The 20,918-nt window shown below is 38.5% G+C and overlaps 1 protein-coding gene across 1 annotated transcript in view; it reads right to left on the reverse strand.

The window, feature by feature from the left end:
- Nbas (NBAS subunit of NRZ tethering complex) overlaps positions 1-20,918 on the reverse strand; it is a 306,644-nt gene that overhangs the window by 139,264 nt on the left and 146,462 nt on the right. The window contains exons 31-35 of the mRNA XM_042680768.1: positions 15,310-15,422; positions 12,046-12,159; positions 6,053-6,166; positions 3,272-3,429; positions 2,463-2,552 (exon numbers count right to left, since the gene is read on the reverse strand). Coding sequence (XP_042536702.1) covers positions 2,463-2,552; positions 3,272-3,429; positions 6,053-6,166; positions 12,046-12,159; positions 15,310-15,422 — 589 coding nt within the window. The remainder of the gene's footprint in view (positions 1-2,462; positions 2,553-3,271; positions 3,430-6,052; positions 6,167-12,045; positions 12,160-15,309; positions 15,423-20,918) is intronic.

Genomic DNA, 20,918 nt, shown 5'->3' on the forward strand with positions numbered 1-20,918 from the left:
TTATTCACAGGGAACAAGGCATTATCTTCAAATTTGTAGTATCCACTTATACCAATGCAAATGCTACTGCATAATAATTATGCCTCTATTTTACTTGAATATATAAATAAAAATCATTTCCATAACTGAAGTAATGAAAGTCTTAACTATGATGCAGATTACACATAAAATCAGCCCTCATTTGAGTCATAATTTAATGGGGTTATTATATCTACTGTTAATGTGTAATACACAACCTCTTACATTCAAACACTGTGTTTTGGTCTAAATGTAGCTATAACATTCTGAAATGCACACCATGATTCAAAGCCATAATGTGTTCATTCGGGGTTTGGATTTGCACTTCATGAGATCCTCATCTATTATAACTTGCTGAGGAAGGACAAAGGAAGATGGGAAAGCTTTTTAGGAAGAAACAAAAACAGCCAACCACCAATGTGGAAGAATTCTTTTTCCTCCTAAGTAGGCCATGGAGACGAGTGCCGGTGCAGTGCTCATTTACTGATGAGGTTTGACCAAGGCACTATGTGCTGACCTGCACAAACAGAAACTGCCGGCTCCAAAGAAGTCACCAACAGGCCAGCTGGACACTCCTAATTCACTGTAAGAGCAGAAACCAGGAAGCCCAACAGTTACACAAGGCTCTTTGTGGATTTTTATAAAGAAGGATACGAATTCAGCAAAAGCTCACTGAGTTGAGTTCAGCAGAAAAATGGTCCAGCTCTCTGCTGAATAGAAAGCTAATATATCTCTATATTGGCCAAAACATAGCAGGAGCCTCTGGGGTCATGTAAGTGAGTTCAACTGAAAATTTGTTCACATTTTCTATCCTTTCAAATTCTACTTCCCAATTTATTTTTACCGCAAGCTAATCATCATGCAGTGGGTATTTCCAAATGAGTTTATCAAATATTTACCAGGAATTTACTACTGTCATTCACTCTGGGACAAAAGTACAAAGACAGAGGGCTCACACTTGTCATCTTAGCTACTCATGAGGTAGAGGAGGACTGTAGATTGAGAACCTGTAGTCCCAGTTACTGTGGGAAGGGTTCAGGCTGGTCCAGACAAACAGAGAGAGCTTGTCTCAAAGTTACTAGAATAAAAAGGGCTGGAAGCATGGTTCAAGTGGTAGAGCCCCTGCCTGAAAAGCACCTAAACCCACAAAAGATGGTAAAAGAGCCTATTCAGGAATCAGGATGGTCCTGAGTTTGTAAAGCATAGCAAGAAATGATGACAGAGACAGGCAAGAGTGGTCAGCGCACCCGTTCCAAGGGTAAGTGTGGAGACCAAAAAGTCAAAGATCCAAGTTTGGGGTTAAGAATATCTAATGAAAAGCAGGTCTTTGAATACAGTCTGAAAGACACTTCCTCCTAATACACAGAACTGCTATTATAAGAATTGCTTGATGGAATTCCATGTTCCTCCATGTTCCTCCATGTTCTTCCATGTTCCGACTTATAACCCCAGTTTTCACCATATTTGATTCCGGTGCCCTGCATCTTATATACACATTTTTCTAATTTGGGGAGGGAAAGGGAAAAAACAAAATGCTTAAATAGGAATACAGCTTGACCCATTCTAACAATGAGATGTACAAGACACTTTGTTGAAAAAGAACTTTACAACTTCAGGCATGGGAGGAGGGGAAGGGGAAGGGAAAACACAGGAGAGGGTAACAATGCTCGATAGGAAATGTACTCATTACCTCAACTCATGTAACTGTAACCCCTCTGTACAGTATCTTTACAATAAAAAAAAAGAATTGCTCAAAATCCTATAGAGAAAATATCAGAATGTTTTATATCCAGTGGGGGAAGCCAAATAATTACTAATCAGTCAAAATATGCCTAAAGATGAAATATATCCACATCACTGTAGGTTCTTCAAAAAGGCTACTATTTCCATCTGGGAGAAGTACAACAAAAGAAGCCCACTATTTGTATACAGAAATTTACTTCTAAATAGCAATAAAAATGTATATCCTCTAGTCTCTAGTTATCTATAATAGTATGAATGACTCACAAAACAATACTGAATTATAACTATTTCATAAAAATACAGAAACAGTCAAAATCAAACTATCACATTACAATGTAAGAGTATGAAGATTAACTACAACAAAATAAAGACCACACTGGTGAGTTATCAGAATTAGTCAGGACAAGATCTCTGGAAGAAGACAAAAGACTGGAAAGTAAATTGGGAGAGGCTGTGGGATGTGCTGGAAGGCCAGGGCTAGTCCTAGTTATTTCTTTGTGTGGTGGTTTTAGGTGTTTTGTTTGCAATCACATGCTGAATTCGACATATTTGTCATGTTTACTTTCCTGCATGTCATATTTCACACACCCAAAATTTGAAACACAGTCTCTACATACAGTTATATAAACCCTCCTCCTAGCTGGGGTTAGGTGTTCAATCTATACCTTTCCAACCCTTAACTCCCCTGCTTCAGAGCCTACCTCCTGTAATGGTTTATTAATTAATGGTGAAACACTGATGTTTTCTCTTCCTTCAGGATGGATCTCAAAATTCACTCTTTGGTACAGAATCTGAAACAAGAACAGGCTATATTAAAATGAGTTTTAATTTTCCCCTCTTTACAACGCACGTTTGAAATTTTAAAAATATTCTTTATTTTTCCTTTTGAGGAAAGGCATTGTTATTTCCTAGTGAATAGTTTTTGGCAACAAACATACTTTAGGACTTTACATGAATATTTCAAAAGTGAGAATTAACTGTGGAAAAACCTGGCACGTGATCTAATGAATGAAAGCAAGGTAAAAATGAAATTTCCACAGACCTCTCAGACTGTTACCAGAGTTTCTCAAAAAGAGCATGTATTCTACTTATGCAGACCTAGCCTATGAGTGTTAGGAACATTTGCCCAACCCAGGTCCATATGGATCCTCAATTCCCAAAGGACGCCAAAAGGAATGCTGTAACTCTCATAGTTTCAGAGACTATTTCACATGCTCATTCCCCATATATTTACCTTAGCTTTACCTTAAACTCAGTAATTTTTTTCTAATACCACTTTCGATTTTTCTCAAGACCAACTTGTTCCTTTTCTTCTTTAATCTTTATGATAATAAATTCAGAGACATTGATTAAGATTCTCCTATTTTCAAATCCTTTTTCAGGTAGGTCACAATCTATTTTTCTTGCATTAAAAAAAAAATCACCACACATACCTAATCCATACTGTAACAAAATACACTTTAGCAAGGTCCAGGCTGTTTTGAATTTTGTTTTGTTTAGGAGCACTTACTTGTGCCTGTAGACTGCTGCTGGCTGTCAAAAGAAGTTCAATATTGCTAGCAGGGCAATGTGTCAAAGCAAAAGCCATGAGTTCTTGTCGAGTGGCCAAGTCCTGGTAACCTTCTGATTGTCCTAACTGGCTACAAACATCCCAACTTTTAGGATAACCTACAAGAAAAAGACCATGATTTCCCAAAGTTATATAAGACACATCCAGGTAATGCTGGTAGCTCACACTTGTAATCCTAGCTACCCACTAGGCTGAGATCTGAGAATATCAATTCAAAGCCAGCCTGGGCAGGAAATTCCCTGAGACTCTATCTACCAAAAAGCCAAAGGGGAGTTATGACTTAGAGTACTAGTGTTCAGCAAAAAAGCTCAGGGGTAGTGCCTCCCCCCTGAGTTCAAGCCTCAGGACTGGCACTAAAAAAAAATAAAGGTATATCCAAGATCAAACTGAAGAATACATACTGGAAGCCAGGTCTCCTACTACCAAAGTAAAACTGAAGACATAATGGCATATGAGGCAGAAATTTAAGAATTTAAATTAGAAAAGGAAGATTAGGCTGATTAACAATCACAAAAAGTTCAATGCTACTCCAGACAATTTTCTCTGACCAACATTCACTTTTAGAGTAACTAAAAATGAATGGGAATATACATATATATTGTGCCCTGTTGTAGAATGAGTAAAATATAGATCCCTTAATTCAGAACGCTATGGCCCAGCCCAATTGCTTAGCACTCCTGTGAGCCTGTAAAAGCTATAACATACTTGCTTTACTGCTACTAAGGGACAATAATAACCCCTTTCCTCTTAGGTTGTTGAAAGGATAAGTAATACTTATAATTAAGAGCTCATCAGGAACTTCAAGGTGCTCAATAAAGAGATATTAAGATAGAAACACAGGTAGAATCATTCACTGCGCAGAAGAAGATAGATATCCAAGGTCAGTGCCAGAAACAGAGCCACTTCTTGATTCCTAGGAGAGGTCATTCTTATTCTTAAAATATAATTGTATTCTAATTTGAAGGAATTCTAGCTTGAAAATATGATTTTTCCTCCCCTGGGAACACAGGCCTCCATCCAGAATAACTTCTCCAAGTATATTAAGTAAAAATTAATTCATTCAAATTCTTAAAAGAGCTCTCTAAATAAATAATTTTGAATTGATAAAATATGTGTACAGAAAACAACTATTCTGAACTTCATATTACAAAGTCACTTGGGTAATATTATTTAATATAGTGCGTGTATGAAACCAAATTTCTAATGTCAGGGTTGTAAGTACCTTAATCTGTTTTATTCCAGAGTGTTGTTTTGTCGTTGTTGTTGTTTGCTGTTGCCAGTCCTGAGGCTTGAACTCAAAGCCTGGACTCTATTCCTGAGCCTCTCTGTGCTCAAGACTAACACTTTACCACTTGAACCACTGCACCACTTTTGGCTTTTTCTGTTTATGTGATACTGAGGAATCAAACCAGGGCTTCATGCATGCTAGGCAAGCACTCTACCACTAAGCCACATTCCTAGACCTTTCCGGAGTTTTTAAATGTTATAAATAAATTGCCACAGATTGTCTCCTTCACCAACTAAACTTTCTCAACCAAGTCTCAACCTTTACTAGAATGCATTCCTCAGTTTCAGCAAGAATTCTCCTTTAAGTTGTAGAGTCAGGATGTCTACACCCTCAATATCTGACCGACTTCTTCATCTGCCACCCTTCAAACCTAGTCACCTTGGCCTGCCTTCTGGGGAAAATCCTACTTAATCAAGTTAGCAAGAACTTTCTAAATTTGGTATTTCTTCTTAGTAATTTTCCATCCAGTGACTCCTCTGTTTTGCTCATTACCTGTAATATCCACCTGTATTTGTTGTGTTAGCAGTTGAGTCTAATCTATCTCCTCTCTGCAATAACTTTGACACCTAACACAATTGTCCTCAACAAGGTCTTGCAGACTATTATTAACAAGTATCAGAATCATTTTTCATTAATAGTAGACATACAAAGAGTGCATAAATCTAGCTTTGGATACAGCCCAGTGACAGAGCACTTACGTGTAATGCATGAGGCCAGCACCAAATAACAAAAACAGTAGCAAAACAGTGCACGTATCCTTAGTACACAATTCCGTGAGTTTTCATGAAGTGTTGTACTCTGTTTTAACTACCCATTGTTGAAGTATAAGCAGTAGGTCATACAGTGTTTGGGCACAGGTACAGGAACACAGCATTTAGTACAAAGCCTATGATAAAATGATGTCACTTTCTACCAAAGAACATGTTCTTCAGATGATGAGTAATTCCATAAGAAAATCTGCTTACAATCCAGAGACAGGATTTTTGAATTTCAACATAGAAAATGTCAAGTTGCAAACTACTTCCCAATTTTTCAAAATTAGTTTGAAAAGCAATGCTCTTTTTACAAACTAAAGAATAAAAATAATGACTCTGTAGTCACAAATTATCAATATTATTTAAATTTTATTTTATATATAAACACATGAATGTCATTAAAAATTACAAAACATATTCATTAAACTGTGATTATATTTTAAATAAGACCTGGAAAGCAATCAAAAGCTCAGATAAGGCATAACATCTGAGTTCATTAAAATATTAATATATATACATACAGCATAAGTGCTTGACAGGGCTAATAAAATGTATCTCAAGCAAAAATGTGGCTAGCTTACTAATCAGGCCAATTGATTTAAGCACAGACCTTTTCCATTATTCATCACGGACAGAGCACATGAACGAAGTGTTAGAATAAGTAAGGTGCCTACTCACCTGTGGCCATCAGCTCCTGACAATGCATATTTGCTGCTTTGTAGTCATGGAAACGAAGTGCTTGCTCTACTAAAAGGATTAGAACTTGTCCACGCCTTTCTTCTGGGTCTTCACCTGGAAGCACATGCAAGTGAATTAATGATTAGGGCAGCATCAATTGATTTTAAAAAGCTCATTAACAGTGGTGGCCAAACTAATTCAAAAAAATAAAGCATAGAGATTAGACTATTTGTAAATGATTAGAGGATAAAAGGTTACAGTTATTTTGACCTTTCAATTGACTGACTGCATAGAAGTAGTCCCCAGTCTCCACAGAGATCAATGATTAATATCAGTTCCTAATTAAAATACTGAACCAAAAACTCCATACCAGAATGGACTACAGATCTACAGAGAAGTCTAGATCTTTCCCCAAACAAAGGAAAGAGAAGAACCCCATACTTCCAAAGAAAACAAATTATAAGAGTGACTAGTAGATAAAGTAAATAGATGAAGAAAACACAATCATAATATGTCTCATGTTAAAACTCAACAAATGCTGATTTTGTTGGGCTGTGACCTTGTCTTTCTATGCAAGAGGAGGGTGGGGCCAAGGAGAGAGGGTGGGCAAATAAAGAACTCATTTGTACTACAAAATCAAGTAAGAGAGGGGTGGGATGAGAATGTTGAAGGAGTAACACTGATACAGACATATTATATTCATAACTGCACTATTAAATGGCACCTCCTTTGCACTACACTTAAAGATACATTTGTTAAACTCAATTCGTAAGCATATCTGTAATCTCAGTACATGGCAGGCTGAAGCAGAAACACCATGATTTCAAGGCCAACCTAGGGTACGGTACATAATGAGATTTATCTCATCACTATCACCAGGAACAGGAGAAAAAGGAGGAGGAAGAGGTGCAGGAAGAGAAATTACACTAGCAATTAAAATTAAAGCCAGTAGTATTTGGAAGCTAGAGCTAGAACTGAAGTATAGCCTACAGCACTGACAAAGACTGCTGAAAGAGCGCTAGGTGGGCTCCTCTGCCTCATGTCCAGCATCACCAGGTCTGTTCTCCATACGCAGTTTTAGCCAATATCCTATTAAGTTGGTTTATCCAGAACCTCCACCCTACACATCTCATTACCCTTGATACAGGACCAATTTCTCATTCCCCTAGAAGGGAACTCTGGCCTGCCTTCAGCAAGAATTATACATCCTGTTAGATCTGCTTAGCCCAAGGTAAGTCCTCTTTGTATTTCCTATTCCACCCTCCCTAGTTTTCCTTTTAGGAGTTGGAATTGAACTTCTCCTTTACTGTGAAGCTATTAGGCTGAGACATCCCAACTGAAAAACAAACTCGTGGAAAGGGTTTCATGGAGCTACAGCTATCACCTTTAATAATTCCACAAAGGCCACTGGTGACTTGGCTAACACAGAATTCAGGAAAGGCAGAAAACAGTTTGTACCACCACACCAACAGCTATGGCACCGGCCTTAACAAATACAGAATTCCTGAACCCAATGCTACACATGAACTATTAAAATTATTTCCTTTGTGTTTTAATATATTGGTGATTTACTAAAAGTACAAATTTAGGGTGAAATTTAACTGTCTGAAGATGCTTTCATGCACAGCAAACTTGTACACAGATGGCTATTTCAGCAGTAGGTTTAGGATTTGGTTGTTCTTGAACTGTGGATGGTCCAGTATGTTTGAGAATACCCCATGAAATTTGGGCAGTTATAAGAACCCTAGAAGACCTGAGAGTTGGTACTGGACTGTGGAGAATGCTGCAGTATTATTTATAAAGTCTGTTTCACCCAGGTGGAAAAGCTGACTTGAGTACTGGAAAATTTACTATTCCATCTTCAAGAGTTCACAGGACATCCTCATGACTCATTACTCAAGAACGTATACCAAGAGGAACACCTAAAAGCCAAATACAATAGAGCCAACTACTTGAGAGATGAAGAATGGGAATGTCATGGTTCAAGGCCGGCCCTGGAAAAAGTTTGTGAGCAAAAAACAAATCTATGACCCTAATGAGCACCCTGTAATCCCAGCTGTTGAAAGACTGAGGCAGGAGGGCACAATTTCAAGCCCAGCCTGCACTTCTTGGTGAGTTTGAGGTGGTCTGAGCTGTGCAGGGAGACCCTGTCTCAAAAAGAAAAAAAGAGAGAGAAAGAAAAAACCCTACATCCCACTTCCTAGTGACTTTATCTTCATGTAGTCAAGTTTTCTATGCATATGGATATTGATGTATCATGACCATATCTTGATGGTACGGGCCTTGTGTAAAAAAGCTGTTTGTAATCATAAAGTTGCTTTGATTTGATGATATAAACTTTTAAGCACTGAACTATGGATAATGATCGATGACGAACTATGAAGATCAGTACAGAACTAGTCAGAAGAAAGTGCTAAAAATTCAGTAGCAAAACTTTCAGATAATCTGACTTAGCTTCTGATGTTGAACAGTAAATCCCAGCAGCAACCATAGATACAGTGGTACATACAGTAGAGTGGAGGGATTTCATTTTGTTACTCTTTATAAAAAGTTGCAGTTTATTCCCTGTGTTTAAAGAAAATGTTCAAGTAGTATAAACACTGATGTATAAGGTGCTTTAAAAAAATGGAAAGAATCTTAAGTGTAACTAACCAGAAACCATTAACTACCTACAACTAAATGTTCTGGTCTCAGGCTTCTTTTGTGCAAAGCACTGACTTTTCACTTGGGCCTAGATCTGCCCAATGGGTAACTAAAAGCAGGACACAAATCTGGAATCGCTGCATCTGTGTACTTGCTCTGTGTTAGTCTCTCCTGTGGTCACCCTGGAATTCAGGGACAACTACCTCTTGTGACACAGAGTAATCTAACCCCAGGCAGCAATGACTTCATCACTATGACAAGCCTTCACCTCCTTTGCGTGCCCCGTTTTGTTCCTCTCATATGTAATCTAAGGGCTCATGTTAGTACCCCAAAAACAACATTAATGACAGTGGTCCCCTTATCTCACTAGTACATCAATAGTGATTAAAGTTCCTTTTCTGTTTTTCAGGTATTCCAGATATTTGTTCTCTTATAATTTTATCTTTGAAGACTTTCTTGTTTGTTTTTTTTAATTTATTTTTTATTTTTTTATTGTGAAAATACTATACAGAGGGGTTACAATTACATGGGCAAGATCATGAGTACATTTCAAGCATTGCAGCCTCCTCCTTTGTTTCCCCTTCCCATCCCTTCCCATCTTCCCCCTGCCTCCCCCACGCAATCCTCCTCCCCCCCACCCAATCCTCCTTCCCCTTTTCCTCCCACCAAAGTTGTAAAGTTTGTTTTTGACATAATGACTTGTACATCTCATTGCACAAGTCCACCTGTATCTCTATTTAATGGGTCCACCTACATCCCTATTTAAATGATTTGTTTTTTCCCTTCCCCTCCACAAATTATACCAACATAAAATACAGTGAAAGCAGGGGTTATACTGTGGGGGAGGGACATACAAAGCAACAAAGAAATCATCTTATAAAAGTGTTAGAAACAATCGCATGAAAGAATAAAACATTTGATTACATATCTTAGGGTTCATTTCCCTACCATCAACTTATCTGACCTTTTCTGCTTGACTCAGACATATACTAGTTATTGCAAATAAGGGAAACCATGGGACCTATGTTTCTTTGGGCCTGGCTTACTTCACTTAATATAATTTTTTCCAAGTCTTTTCATTTCCTAACAAATGGGGCAAAGTCATTCTTTCTGATGGAGGCATTTTGCTGTATCCTGAGTAGGCCACAAACTCACAATTCCAAAGCTTCAGCCTCCTAACAGCTAAGATCATGGGCATGTTCCCACAGGCCTGTTTTTATGCATTATTTTCTACAATATCAAACCAAGAAATCTAGAAATATCTGATAAAATCTGTGCTAGCAGCCAAATATATGCCAAAATCTATTGACTAAATAAAATACAAGAGGTTCACTTTGTACATTTATATAGTGTCAAAAAGAGAAGAGACTGAGTATGGTCAGATTAGCATTTATTAAAGTCAATGACTCAGAACCATCTGACTTAATAAAGCAAAAGATCCCTTGGTAAGACTGCAAAGATCCAAGGTAGAATAAGTCTTCTATCTGAAACTGTCAAGGAGGATCAATGAGGTCATGCTAGTTTTGGGGTTTTATCTCAAACTGCAGAAGGAGCACTGTGACAAGGGCTTAGTTAAGACAGAAAAGGTATTACATTTCATAACTATTAGTAAGTTTATTACATGAACTCAGGTGGCTCAAAATAAATATATGTTCAATGAATTATACATACTAGCCTTGTGTTTTGATGATACACACTAGATTGTAATACTGATTTCACATGGAAATTTGTGAAATAGGATGTGGCCGATGGTCCAAGTATTAAAACTAAAACAACTGGACTACAGAGGTTTCCATACATGCCTGCATGTATCCTAAACACCTGTGAATCCTGCTCAGGCATATGCAAGAATGAGGCAAACACATGCAAGCTGCTCTGTAGGACTAAAGGAGATGTTCTTCCTATTCACACGGTCCAGGACCACTGATCTGTATTCCTCTTCCTATTTTTCCCTGCTAAGCAACATAATAAACTGTTATCCTCAATTTGTTTTGTACAATGGAAAGGTGACCACGCAGATATTCATGAAATTAAATGAGATAAAATATGTAAAAATTTCACCAAAGAGTTAATGCACAAAGTTTTCTAACATGTCTTCACTTACAAGAAAGATGGTAATCATAACATTTCAATACAGATACATAATTCCATAACATAAGTGCTGAATCGTTCCAGGAACTACTAACCCTTACTCAAAAGGTACTCAACTGGCACCTATAAACATATATTTTGATGTTCACTTCGAGTGATAAGATGGACACACAAAACTTCAGTAGCGAGACAGACTCGACAAATGGGACAACCTTAAAACGTTTCTGCACAGCTAAAGACATAGCAACCAAACTAGAAAGACAGCCAACTAATTGGGAAAAAATATTTACCAGCAAAATATCAGACAAGGGGTTAATATCCACTATATTCAGGAAACTCAAGAAACGAATCCCTCCCAAACCCAACAAATCAATTTCTAAATGGGCAAGGGAATTAAAGAGAGACTTCTCAGAAGAAGAGATAAAAATGGCAAAGAAACACATGAAGAAATGTTCACCATCTCTGCTTGTAAAGGAAATGCAAATAAAGACAACGCTGAGAAACCACCTTACCCCAGTCAGAATGGCCCACATCCTAAAGTCAGCTAACAACAAATGCTGGAGGGGATGCGGAGAAAGAGGAACTCTATTACACTGCCGGTGGGAATGTACAGTTACACAGCCACTTTGGAAAGCAGTCTGGAGGGTCCTCAAAAAGCTAAATATTGACCTCCCCTATGACCCAGCCATATCACTCCTAGGCATCTATCCTGAACAACAGGAACCAGGATACAAGGACACCTGCACCTCCATGTTCATTGCAGCACTGTTCACAATAGCCATGATATAGAAACAACCCAGATGCCCCACTACAGATGAACGGATCCAAAAATTCTGGTATCTATATACAGTGAAATATTTTGCAGCCATTAGAAAGGGCAAAATAATGGCATTTGGAGGGAAATGGATGGAACTAGAAGAAATCATGTTGAGCAAGGTAAGCCAAGAGCAAAGAGACAAGAGGCACATGGTCTCCCTGCTAAGTGGATATTAAATCCAAAACATAAGGTGATACGACAAAGTTAATAAGACTCAAGAAACAAAGGACCTCCACTCATCTGGTCGAATCATTACTAAATAACCCCATGCTGCTGATCATATATATGGTATATATGTGCACACCAGAGGGAAACACAATACAAATTTCACAATACTGTGAAATTTGTGAAATTATGTAATCACTTAATCACAATAAAAAAAATTTACCAAAAAAAAAAGAAAGAAAAGAAAACTTCTGTAGCTTAACATTCAAACACTTACCTGCAACCTTGAGCAACTCCGCCAGGCTGAGAAGCTTAGCAGACTGTTTGTAACATGTGGGAGACTGGGAAATACACTCCTTAATGAGGCTGATTCGATCTGAGCACAGTCGCACTACAAAAGAAAGACATACTAAAGAATTGCAACGGCAGACATCACAAAAGGGTGCTGTGACCACCACCAAGTGAGGTAATCAAACTGAATGAAAACAGACTCAAGTGGGGCACAGGGGCTCATACCTACAATCCCAATCAGGAATACATAATAAGACACTGTTTCAAAGATGTAAAATAAATAAAGCAGGGACCAGGTACAGCAGATCACCCCATCTGCTAAGAAAGAGGAGACAAAGTGGATCAGGACTCAGAGCCAGCCCAGGCAAATAAAGTCACCAAGACCACATCACAATCAGTAAGCCAGGTGAGATGGCGCACCTGTGATCCCTGCTTACCCAGGAGGTACAGACAGGAGGGTCATAGTCTGAGGCAGACCCCACCAAAAAAAGCACGGGAGGGCTGGGAATGTGGCTTAGTGGCAGAGTGCTTGCCTGGCACGCATGAAGCCCTGGGTTCCATTCCTCAGTACAACATACACAGAAAAAGCCAGAAGTGGAACTGTGGCTCAAGTGGCAGAGCGCTAGCCTTGAGCAAAAGCAGCAAAAAGCAGCTCAGGGACAGTGCCTAGGCCCTGAGTTCAAGCCCCAAAAGACTGGCAAAAACATAAAAAATAAAAAGAATGAGATACTATCTAATTAAAAGCAACTAAAGGCTATGGGCAGGGCTGAAGGAGTAAAGCAGCTAGCAAGCTAGCAAACAGGCGTTTAAACCCTAGTACCACCAAGAAAAACCCAAAGTTGTTTCCAGATCAATGAAAACTAAATAAAATGTGCATGTACAAAAATAAATTATTGCTTCTGAATACATCATGTACAATATGGATATTTTCTTTACAAGTAAACTAAAACATGGCCAATGAATTGGCATCCTGAAGTTACAAAAATGGGTCACCTTTAATAAGGGCCATGTCAGGACCTAATACCAACCCTCTATACACAACCACAAAACCAAGGTAGAGAACTAAGACCACTGACAGCCACAGATCACCATTTCCTCCACACCCTCATTTGATATGAAACTCAAAATTTAGTTCCTCCTCTCCTTGTTTCTCCTAGGCAATGCATATTACTAACTTTCAAGTATTTTAAATGTATTTGGAGGAGTGTAGGGGACTCCAGTTACCAGGTGAAATGACATTTATACTTTATCTTCTAAATCTCTCTACAATCACTACACAGTTGTCTTTTACTGCTGATAGAAAGTACATATATCAGCTTGAATTATATAAGTAGCTAACAGACACACAGAGACACAAATACACATACACACACACACACACACACACACACACACACACACACAAGCCACAGTGATTTAAAAGCAGAAAAGTCACATTGTGCTCTACTCTTCCTTAATTGAAAACTGCGATAAATGTTACTGATTTTAATAAGCTAAAAAGGTCTCTTAGTAACTTTAATCTTCAAAATTTTAAGAAGCTTTGAGCTCAAAAATTGCATTAATGGTACAACTGAATAGAATCTTCTCCCAAATGAAAATTACCTGACATAGACTTTATAAAGATGCTATAGGATATGTGTAATTACACACAAATTACTTCCAAGCGATGATATTCAAGGTTACAATAGTGATGTCTCTTTCAAGAATAATAAATCTGAGAAGCAGAACTTTAATTTTGAGCAAATCTACAGTGATGACCCTGTGAACACAAAAGTGTCTGATTCATATTCCCACAGGTCCAGTCAACTCTAACACTAAAAGGGACAAACAACAAGGAACTTATACCAGGCCATCACTATCTGAGCGGGGAGGGAGATAGAGAAGAAGGGGAGAGAAGAGACAGCTATAGTGTAAATTGGAAGGAAGTCTGCTCTGTTTCTCCCATCCTCATTTCTAACCTTTTCTACAGTAAGAACAGAGATTAAAGAAGACAGAAGGCCAGCCAACCACTACAGAACACCTGGATCTCCCTCTCATTTAGGGCACTGGGGTCCTGGGTTTCAAGAGTTTGAAGAGACTGAAAGTTACTTGTCAAGTGAGGTCAGGTAAGGCCAGAATATTGTGAGATGTGTCCTGTTCTCACAGCACAAAGTTGCTAAGAACATGGCTGTGAGACAGGAGGCAGGTTGACGTGGCATCTAAATGTTTTTTATTACTGAAAATAAAATGCTAACTCTAAGCCAAAATCTGTGATTATTACTTCTGCTTAAAAAAAAAAAAGTAGAACTGACTGAATTAAAGAATACACTGGTTCTGGGAATGTAGCCTTATGGTACAGTGCTTGCCTAGCATGCATGAAGCCCTGGGTTCAATTCCTCAGTACCATATAAATAGGAAAAGCTGGAAGTGGTAACGTGGCTCAAGTGGTAGAGTGCTAAACTTGAGCAAAAGACGCTCAGGGACAGTGCCCGGGCCCTGAGTTCACGCTCCAGGATTGTCAAGATACATACACAATGCATACATACATACATACACACACACACACACACACACACACACACACACACACACAATTATTTATACTGGGCTAGACACTGGTGGTTCATTCCTTTAATCCTAGTTGCTCAAGAGGCTGAGATATGGGGATCACAGTTCAAAGTCAGCCTGGGCAAGAAAGTACATGAGACTCTTATCTATAGCCAGAAATGGAACTATTGCTGAAGTGGTAGAGTCCCAGTCTTGAGCAAAAATCCCAGTAACAGTGCCCAGGCCCTGATTCAGGGTAGAAAAAAAGGTAAAAACTAAATAGGTTTTTAAAAATAAAATAAAACACAACAAACACACACACACACACATACACACACAGTCAGTCTGGCATGAAAAGAAAAAAACATAGCTAGTTAAACATCTATTAAATAAAATACAATATATAAATTATGTCAAAACTAATGGCAATGTGAAATTCTCAATCATAATCCTCAATATCTATTTCTGTTTTTATCCAATAGCCTCGCTCCTTCTGCTAATGTTATTTTTTCAAAGACTGCAAATATGAACTGTAAATAATAATTTGTGCCCAAAAATAGTAGCTTTATTGCTTAATTTCTGTTTCCACTTGAATTTCACTGGATAGGAAACAAAACTGGAATCTAATGCTCATTATTCCTTAGTTTCTGAGAACTAAAAAGATATAATAGTAAATTAGTGCAAGTTACGTTGATAACAATGTAATACAAAACAGAAAACTTACCTTGCAAAGGCAAGATCTTTACTCCAAATTCTTCAAGACATCCAAGTGCCTGGATGAGGTCAAGCTCCTCCTGAATGGCAGAGGGTCTATCTGTTATCAGCTGTAAACAGCACCTAAAAGAAAGTAGACATGCTTTTCATTTTTAGTTTAAAGATTAGTTGCCCATAACTCCCTCCACATTTTTTTACTTCTAAATTTTGTTTGTTTGGGTTCTTTTGTTGTTTTCATCATTGTTTTGTTATGCTGTTAGCAGTGCTTGAATTCTGGGCCTGGTATTCTCACTCAGCTTTTTCACTCACAGTTGGACTCTACCACTTGAGCCATGTCTCTAGCCCCAGACATATTTTGTAAAAGATGGCTCAGTGCAAATGGCTCACACCCATAATCTTAGCTTCCAAGCGGTGGATACCAGTTCAAGGTCAGGCTAGACAGGACACTCAGGTTCAACCAATAAAAAAGCATGGCGACATGAGTCTATCATCCTATCAATGCAGGAAGTATAAACAGCATTGCAGACCAAGATATCTCAGGCATAAAGGTAAGACTCGAAAAATAAATAAAGCAAAAAAGGGTGAGAGTCATGGTTCAAGTGGTAAGAAACCTGTGTAGCAAACACAAGGCCCTGAGTTCAAAGCAAACATGTTCAATCAAGTTAACCTCCTTTGTTGAACAACAGAGGACCAAACAAATTTTACTAAGAATCCACTACATTCCAGGCATTGGGCCTGCCAGATGTTTTCTTTGACCTTCCTTCTCACACTAAACCCACATGGGAGGCAAATATCAACATATGCTTTAAGAGGAAAAGCTGGCTAAGAGGCCAAGTGATTTGGCCATGAATACACTGACATTACTAATGGCATCATGACATGAAGTACCATAACTCTTTCTAGCATTCTTCCACTCATGAAAAACAAGGTAATGATTATATCAGACAAGACACTTTTTAAAGAGGGAATTCAAGTAATTCCAGGTTTCCTTCTAGAACAAATAAGAATGTTGTAACTTGGTCTCAACTTCGTACTTCAGAAGAAATGACTTATTAAAAATACACAACAAACATTTTTTTCTAATTGAAGAAAACAAAGTATCCATTGGTAATACAGGGCTAAGATAAACTACAGGCTACAGTGGTTTGCTAAACTAAGAATGTGTAATATTCATGGCCTGTTTCATTTTGCTTTATTTTGAAATAGGTCTCACTCTGTTGTCCTAGGAGGATTAAAATTCAGGCTCAAGTGACCCTCCTGCCTATACCTCCTGAGTAGCTGCAATTACAAGCATGCATCACTATGCAGAGCTCCATGGAATAGCTTAGATAAAATTTTTAAAATTTAGAGAACGTATTCTTCAGAAAAGTTTTATTCAGTAAATGATCTTATTACCTGAAAGGAGTGTGCAAAGTAACAATGGATGACAGGAGCAGAAAAGACAAATTGTCATCAGGCCACAGAGAGTTCAGACACCAAGTCCAGCATCGATGTGACCAGGCATGTAAATTTGTGGGAATTTAATCAATTGAGCACTCACATATATTGTTGTCTTCAGTGTAAAATATCCACAAGTTTTGGTCGTTTCTGTCTAAATTTTAAAGACACTCAAAAGCGGAACCCATAACTCCAGCCAAGGGCACTTATTCTACAGACTGGCTCACCCATGTTCAATCATACTGTTACAGTGGTTCACTATCAGGTTGTTTAAGAAAGGAAAAAAAATACAACAATTTTGAACTATATAGTATAAAAGGCAAGCAATGGAATAGTTTATAACTATCAAAAAAGTATGCAATACCTGTGTGTACTCATATGGTAAAACATGTAATATAGAACATCAATTTAAAAAGCAAGGTATATCAATAGTAAGAACTTACAGCCCAGACAGAAAAGTTCATGAGACTCCTATCTCCAGTTAACCACAAAAAAAAAAAAACAGTCACTCAAAAGATAGAGTGCCATCCTTCAGCAAAAGGAGTTCTAGTCTCAGTACTGGTACATGCACACACGCACGCGCACACGCACACACACACACGCACACGCACACACACACACACACACACACACACACACACACACACAGCTGGGGAATAAAGGTAGGGAAGCGGAATGAGGAGGAAATTCCCTTTGTGCTGTGCTGTTTGGATGTTTACTGCTTTTTCCTCAATAAAAGTACTAAACAATCCAGGCACCGGTGGCTCATGCCTATAATCCTGACTACTCAGGAGGCAGAGACCTGAGGATTGTGGTTCAAAGCCAGCCTGGGTAGGAAAGCCCATTGAGACTCCTTTCCTATCTCCAATAAACTACCAAAAAAAAAAAAAAAAAAAAAAGCTGGAAGTGAAGCTATGGGCTCAAGTGGCAGAGCACTAGCTTAGGAAAATCAGGTTTCAGGACAATGCCCAGGCCTTCAGTTCAAGCCCCAAGACTAGCAAAAACAACAACAACAAAAACCCTAACTAACTAAACACACTAAATTCATCTATAAAAATGCATGGGCTATTATCCATGCTGACATATCTGTAAATACTGTGCTACATCTGGATTCACAGTTCACAGTAAGCTCACAAATCCATATATATGTACATGTCATCTGCTTAAAATTGAGGTGCATCCTTGTGGGAGAGAAGGGGAGCAATGGACAAGAAGTTCTATCTATAATGATAGCCTTTAAAATGCTCTCTGAGAAACACCTGCCACAAAGGTTTAGTTCAAACACAATTCCCAGTTTCAAAGGTCATTTGATTTTGACATTTTCATCATCTGAAACAAAAATAAAATCCTTTAGGGAAAAATAAGAAAAGACATAATTAACTACCTTAAACAGTTTTGTCAAGTACAATAACCTAGTCGGAGAAAAGATGATGCTTTCTGAGAGAAGGCATCACAGCGGAGGGGAAAAAGCAATTGTTCACATTTGATAAAGTTGAGATAAGAACTAGTCACCTAGAAGAAGAAACATGTATCTAGATGGTTACTATAATTATTGTCTCAAAAAAATCCCAAATAAACATGAAATTTGAAGGCAAAAAGTTGCTGATTCATACATTAGAAAGATATTTTGTCATTTGCAAAGAAATGAAAGGATCTGAAAAAAAATCATGTCACATGAAGTCAGGCCCAACAGACAAAGGGTGCATGTTTCCCTCCAATGTGGAGCCTACAATAATTTATAAATACATACGTAAACACTTCAGGGTAGTACCCAGGATATATCAGTATATTAGCTAAAATATGATTGATTAAGGAGAGAACTCAAAGGATGTAATTCCTTAGAAAGGCTAACTCACAGTCCAACAACATAAACTCCAGGAAATGAATATTCAAAAAAACGGGGGTTGGGTCAAGAAGAAGGATGAGAGACAACAATGGAAGGATTGACATTAAGATACTCCTACTGTGTACTCTCAAAGTGGCAGGGTGAATAGAAGCTCCTCTGTAGTATAACTACTTAAAGATAATTTTAAAAAAATAAAATTATTGGTATAAAAATAACAAACAGATAAGTCACCATTAAACAGAACATAAAGTTTGTTGTTGTTAACTAGGAAGTAGATATTTCATTACAATAAAAAAAGAACCAATTCAAAAAACTTTCCTGAAGCTTTTAAGGTTCCTTAAAAAAAGGATCACTTGGGGCTGGGAAGATGGCTCAGTGGTAGAGCACTTGCCTTGCATGCCTGAGGTCCTGGGTTCGATTCCTCAGCACCACATAAGCAAAAAAGAAAAAAGCCGGAAGTGGCGGTGTGGCTCAAGTGGTAGAGTGCTAGCCTTGAGCTGAGGAGCTGAGGGACAGCGCCCAGGCCCAGAGTTCAGGCCCAACGACCGGACCCAAAAAAAAAAAAAAAAAGGATCACTTAATACAGAGGTAATAAGTAAAAAAAATCAGTGTAGAGCTCTTGGAAGATGGCGGAGGAGAAGCTGGAATCTGAACAAGCTCTCGCATAGAAAGCAGTTTTAGAGTTCCAGTGAACAGTCCTAAGCCAGAGAATCACACCAAGTGTGCCATCACAGGACAGAGAGCTAGGCAAGAGAGGGGAAGCCAAGGCAAGGAGACACATCTGAGCGCTTGCCAGCAGCCGCCGCGGCTGCAACACTGCTGGCAAACATGATAAATGAGAAGTTTGACAACTTACAAAGGACTCTGTATGAGCGTGAAAGGGAGAGAGAGGAGGCATCCCAAAAGCTTATACAGGAATATCATAAGCATGAGGAAGCTACTCAAAAACTGATACAGGATTTGCGTGAACAACTTGAGAATACTCAAAGAGAAAGGGAGGAATGGCGTGAGCAGGCTGAGAACACTCAAAGAGAACTGCAGGAATCCCACAAACAGGAGGAGAGAGAACTGCAGGAATCCCAAGAACAGGAGGAAGCTAATCAAAGAGTAATACAGGAATTGAGAGACCAGGTAGAGAATACACAAAGATCACTAAAGGCATTCATGGAATCCATTAACAAAGAGCTGAAGGAAGTCAGGGAGACCACAAAGGGAATGCTGAATGGAACCCAACAGAAGGAATGGGAGTCCAAAGAAACCATAACCAATCAACTAAGTGATTTGAGGACAAACACTGAACACCAAATTAAGGAAGTAAAGAAATTCATACAAGACCTAAAACAGAGCTTCAACAAAGAACTTGAAGCCATCGAAGCTGACCAATTAGAAGGAAAAGAGATAAAAAACAAAGTAGAGAGTCTTGACAGCAGGTTAGACCATGCAGAAGATCGAATCTCAGGGATTGAAGACAGCCTAGATATTATAGAGAAAGAACATACAACCATCCAAGACAAGTCCAAGAAATATGATAGATCTATCCAACACCTGGAAGACACCATCAGAAGGCCTAATCTAAGGATAATGGGTGTAGAGGAGCACCTAGAAACAGAAGTTAATGGTCTAGGCAATTTGTTTAACAGGATCCTAACAGAGAACTTCCCAAACATACAAAAAGATAGGCCTATTCAGATACAAGAAGCTTTTAGAACCCCAAATAGACCAGACCAGAATAGGACATCCCACCGTCACATTATAATCCACACAGGATCAACTCAGACCAAGGAAAAGATCCTTAAAGCTGTCAAGGAGAAAAGGGTAATCACCTATAAAGGGAAACCAATTAGAATCACCTCAGATTTCTCAGCAGAGACAATCAAAGCAAGAAGAGCCTGGAATGATGTATGCCATGCCCTAAAAACAAACAACTATCAACCAAGAATACTGTACCCAGCTAAACTCTCCTTCATAACTGAAGGCCAAATAAAAACCTTCCATAGCAAAGAAAAATTGAAACAATACATCTCCACCAAACCAGCCCTACAAAAGATTCTTAAAGATGTCCTACACATAGAAAACCGACAAGACCGCAATAAAGGCCAAGAAACTGCACCCAAACTGATAATCCAAGAACCATAGGAAGAACCCAGTTTTCCCAGCCCCCAAGAAGGAGGATAACATGGCAGGAACTCCAAAATACCTCTCAGTCCTATCTCTTAACGTTAACTGACTGAACTCTCCAATTAAGCGACATAGACTGTCTAGTTGGATTAAAAAACAAGACCCTTCTATCTGCTGCCTGCAGGAGTCACATCTTGCCCGTAAAAACAAACACATTT

This window comes from Dipodomys spectabilis, unplaced genomic scaffold (genome assembly GCF_019054845.1).
Source record: "Dipodomys spectabilis isolate Male_0828 unplaced genomic scaffold, ASM1905484v1 ptg000066l, whole genome shotgun sequence".
Classification (NCBI taxonomy): Eukaryota; Metazoa; Chordata; class Mammalia; order Rodentia; family Heteromyidae; genus Dipodomys; species Dipodomys spectabilis.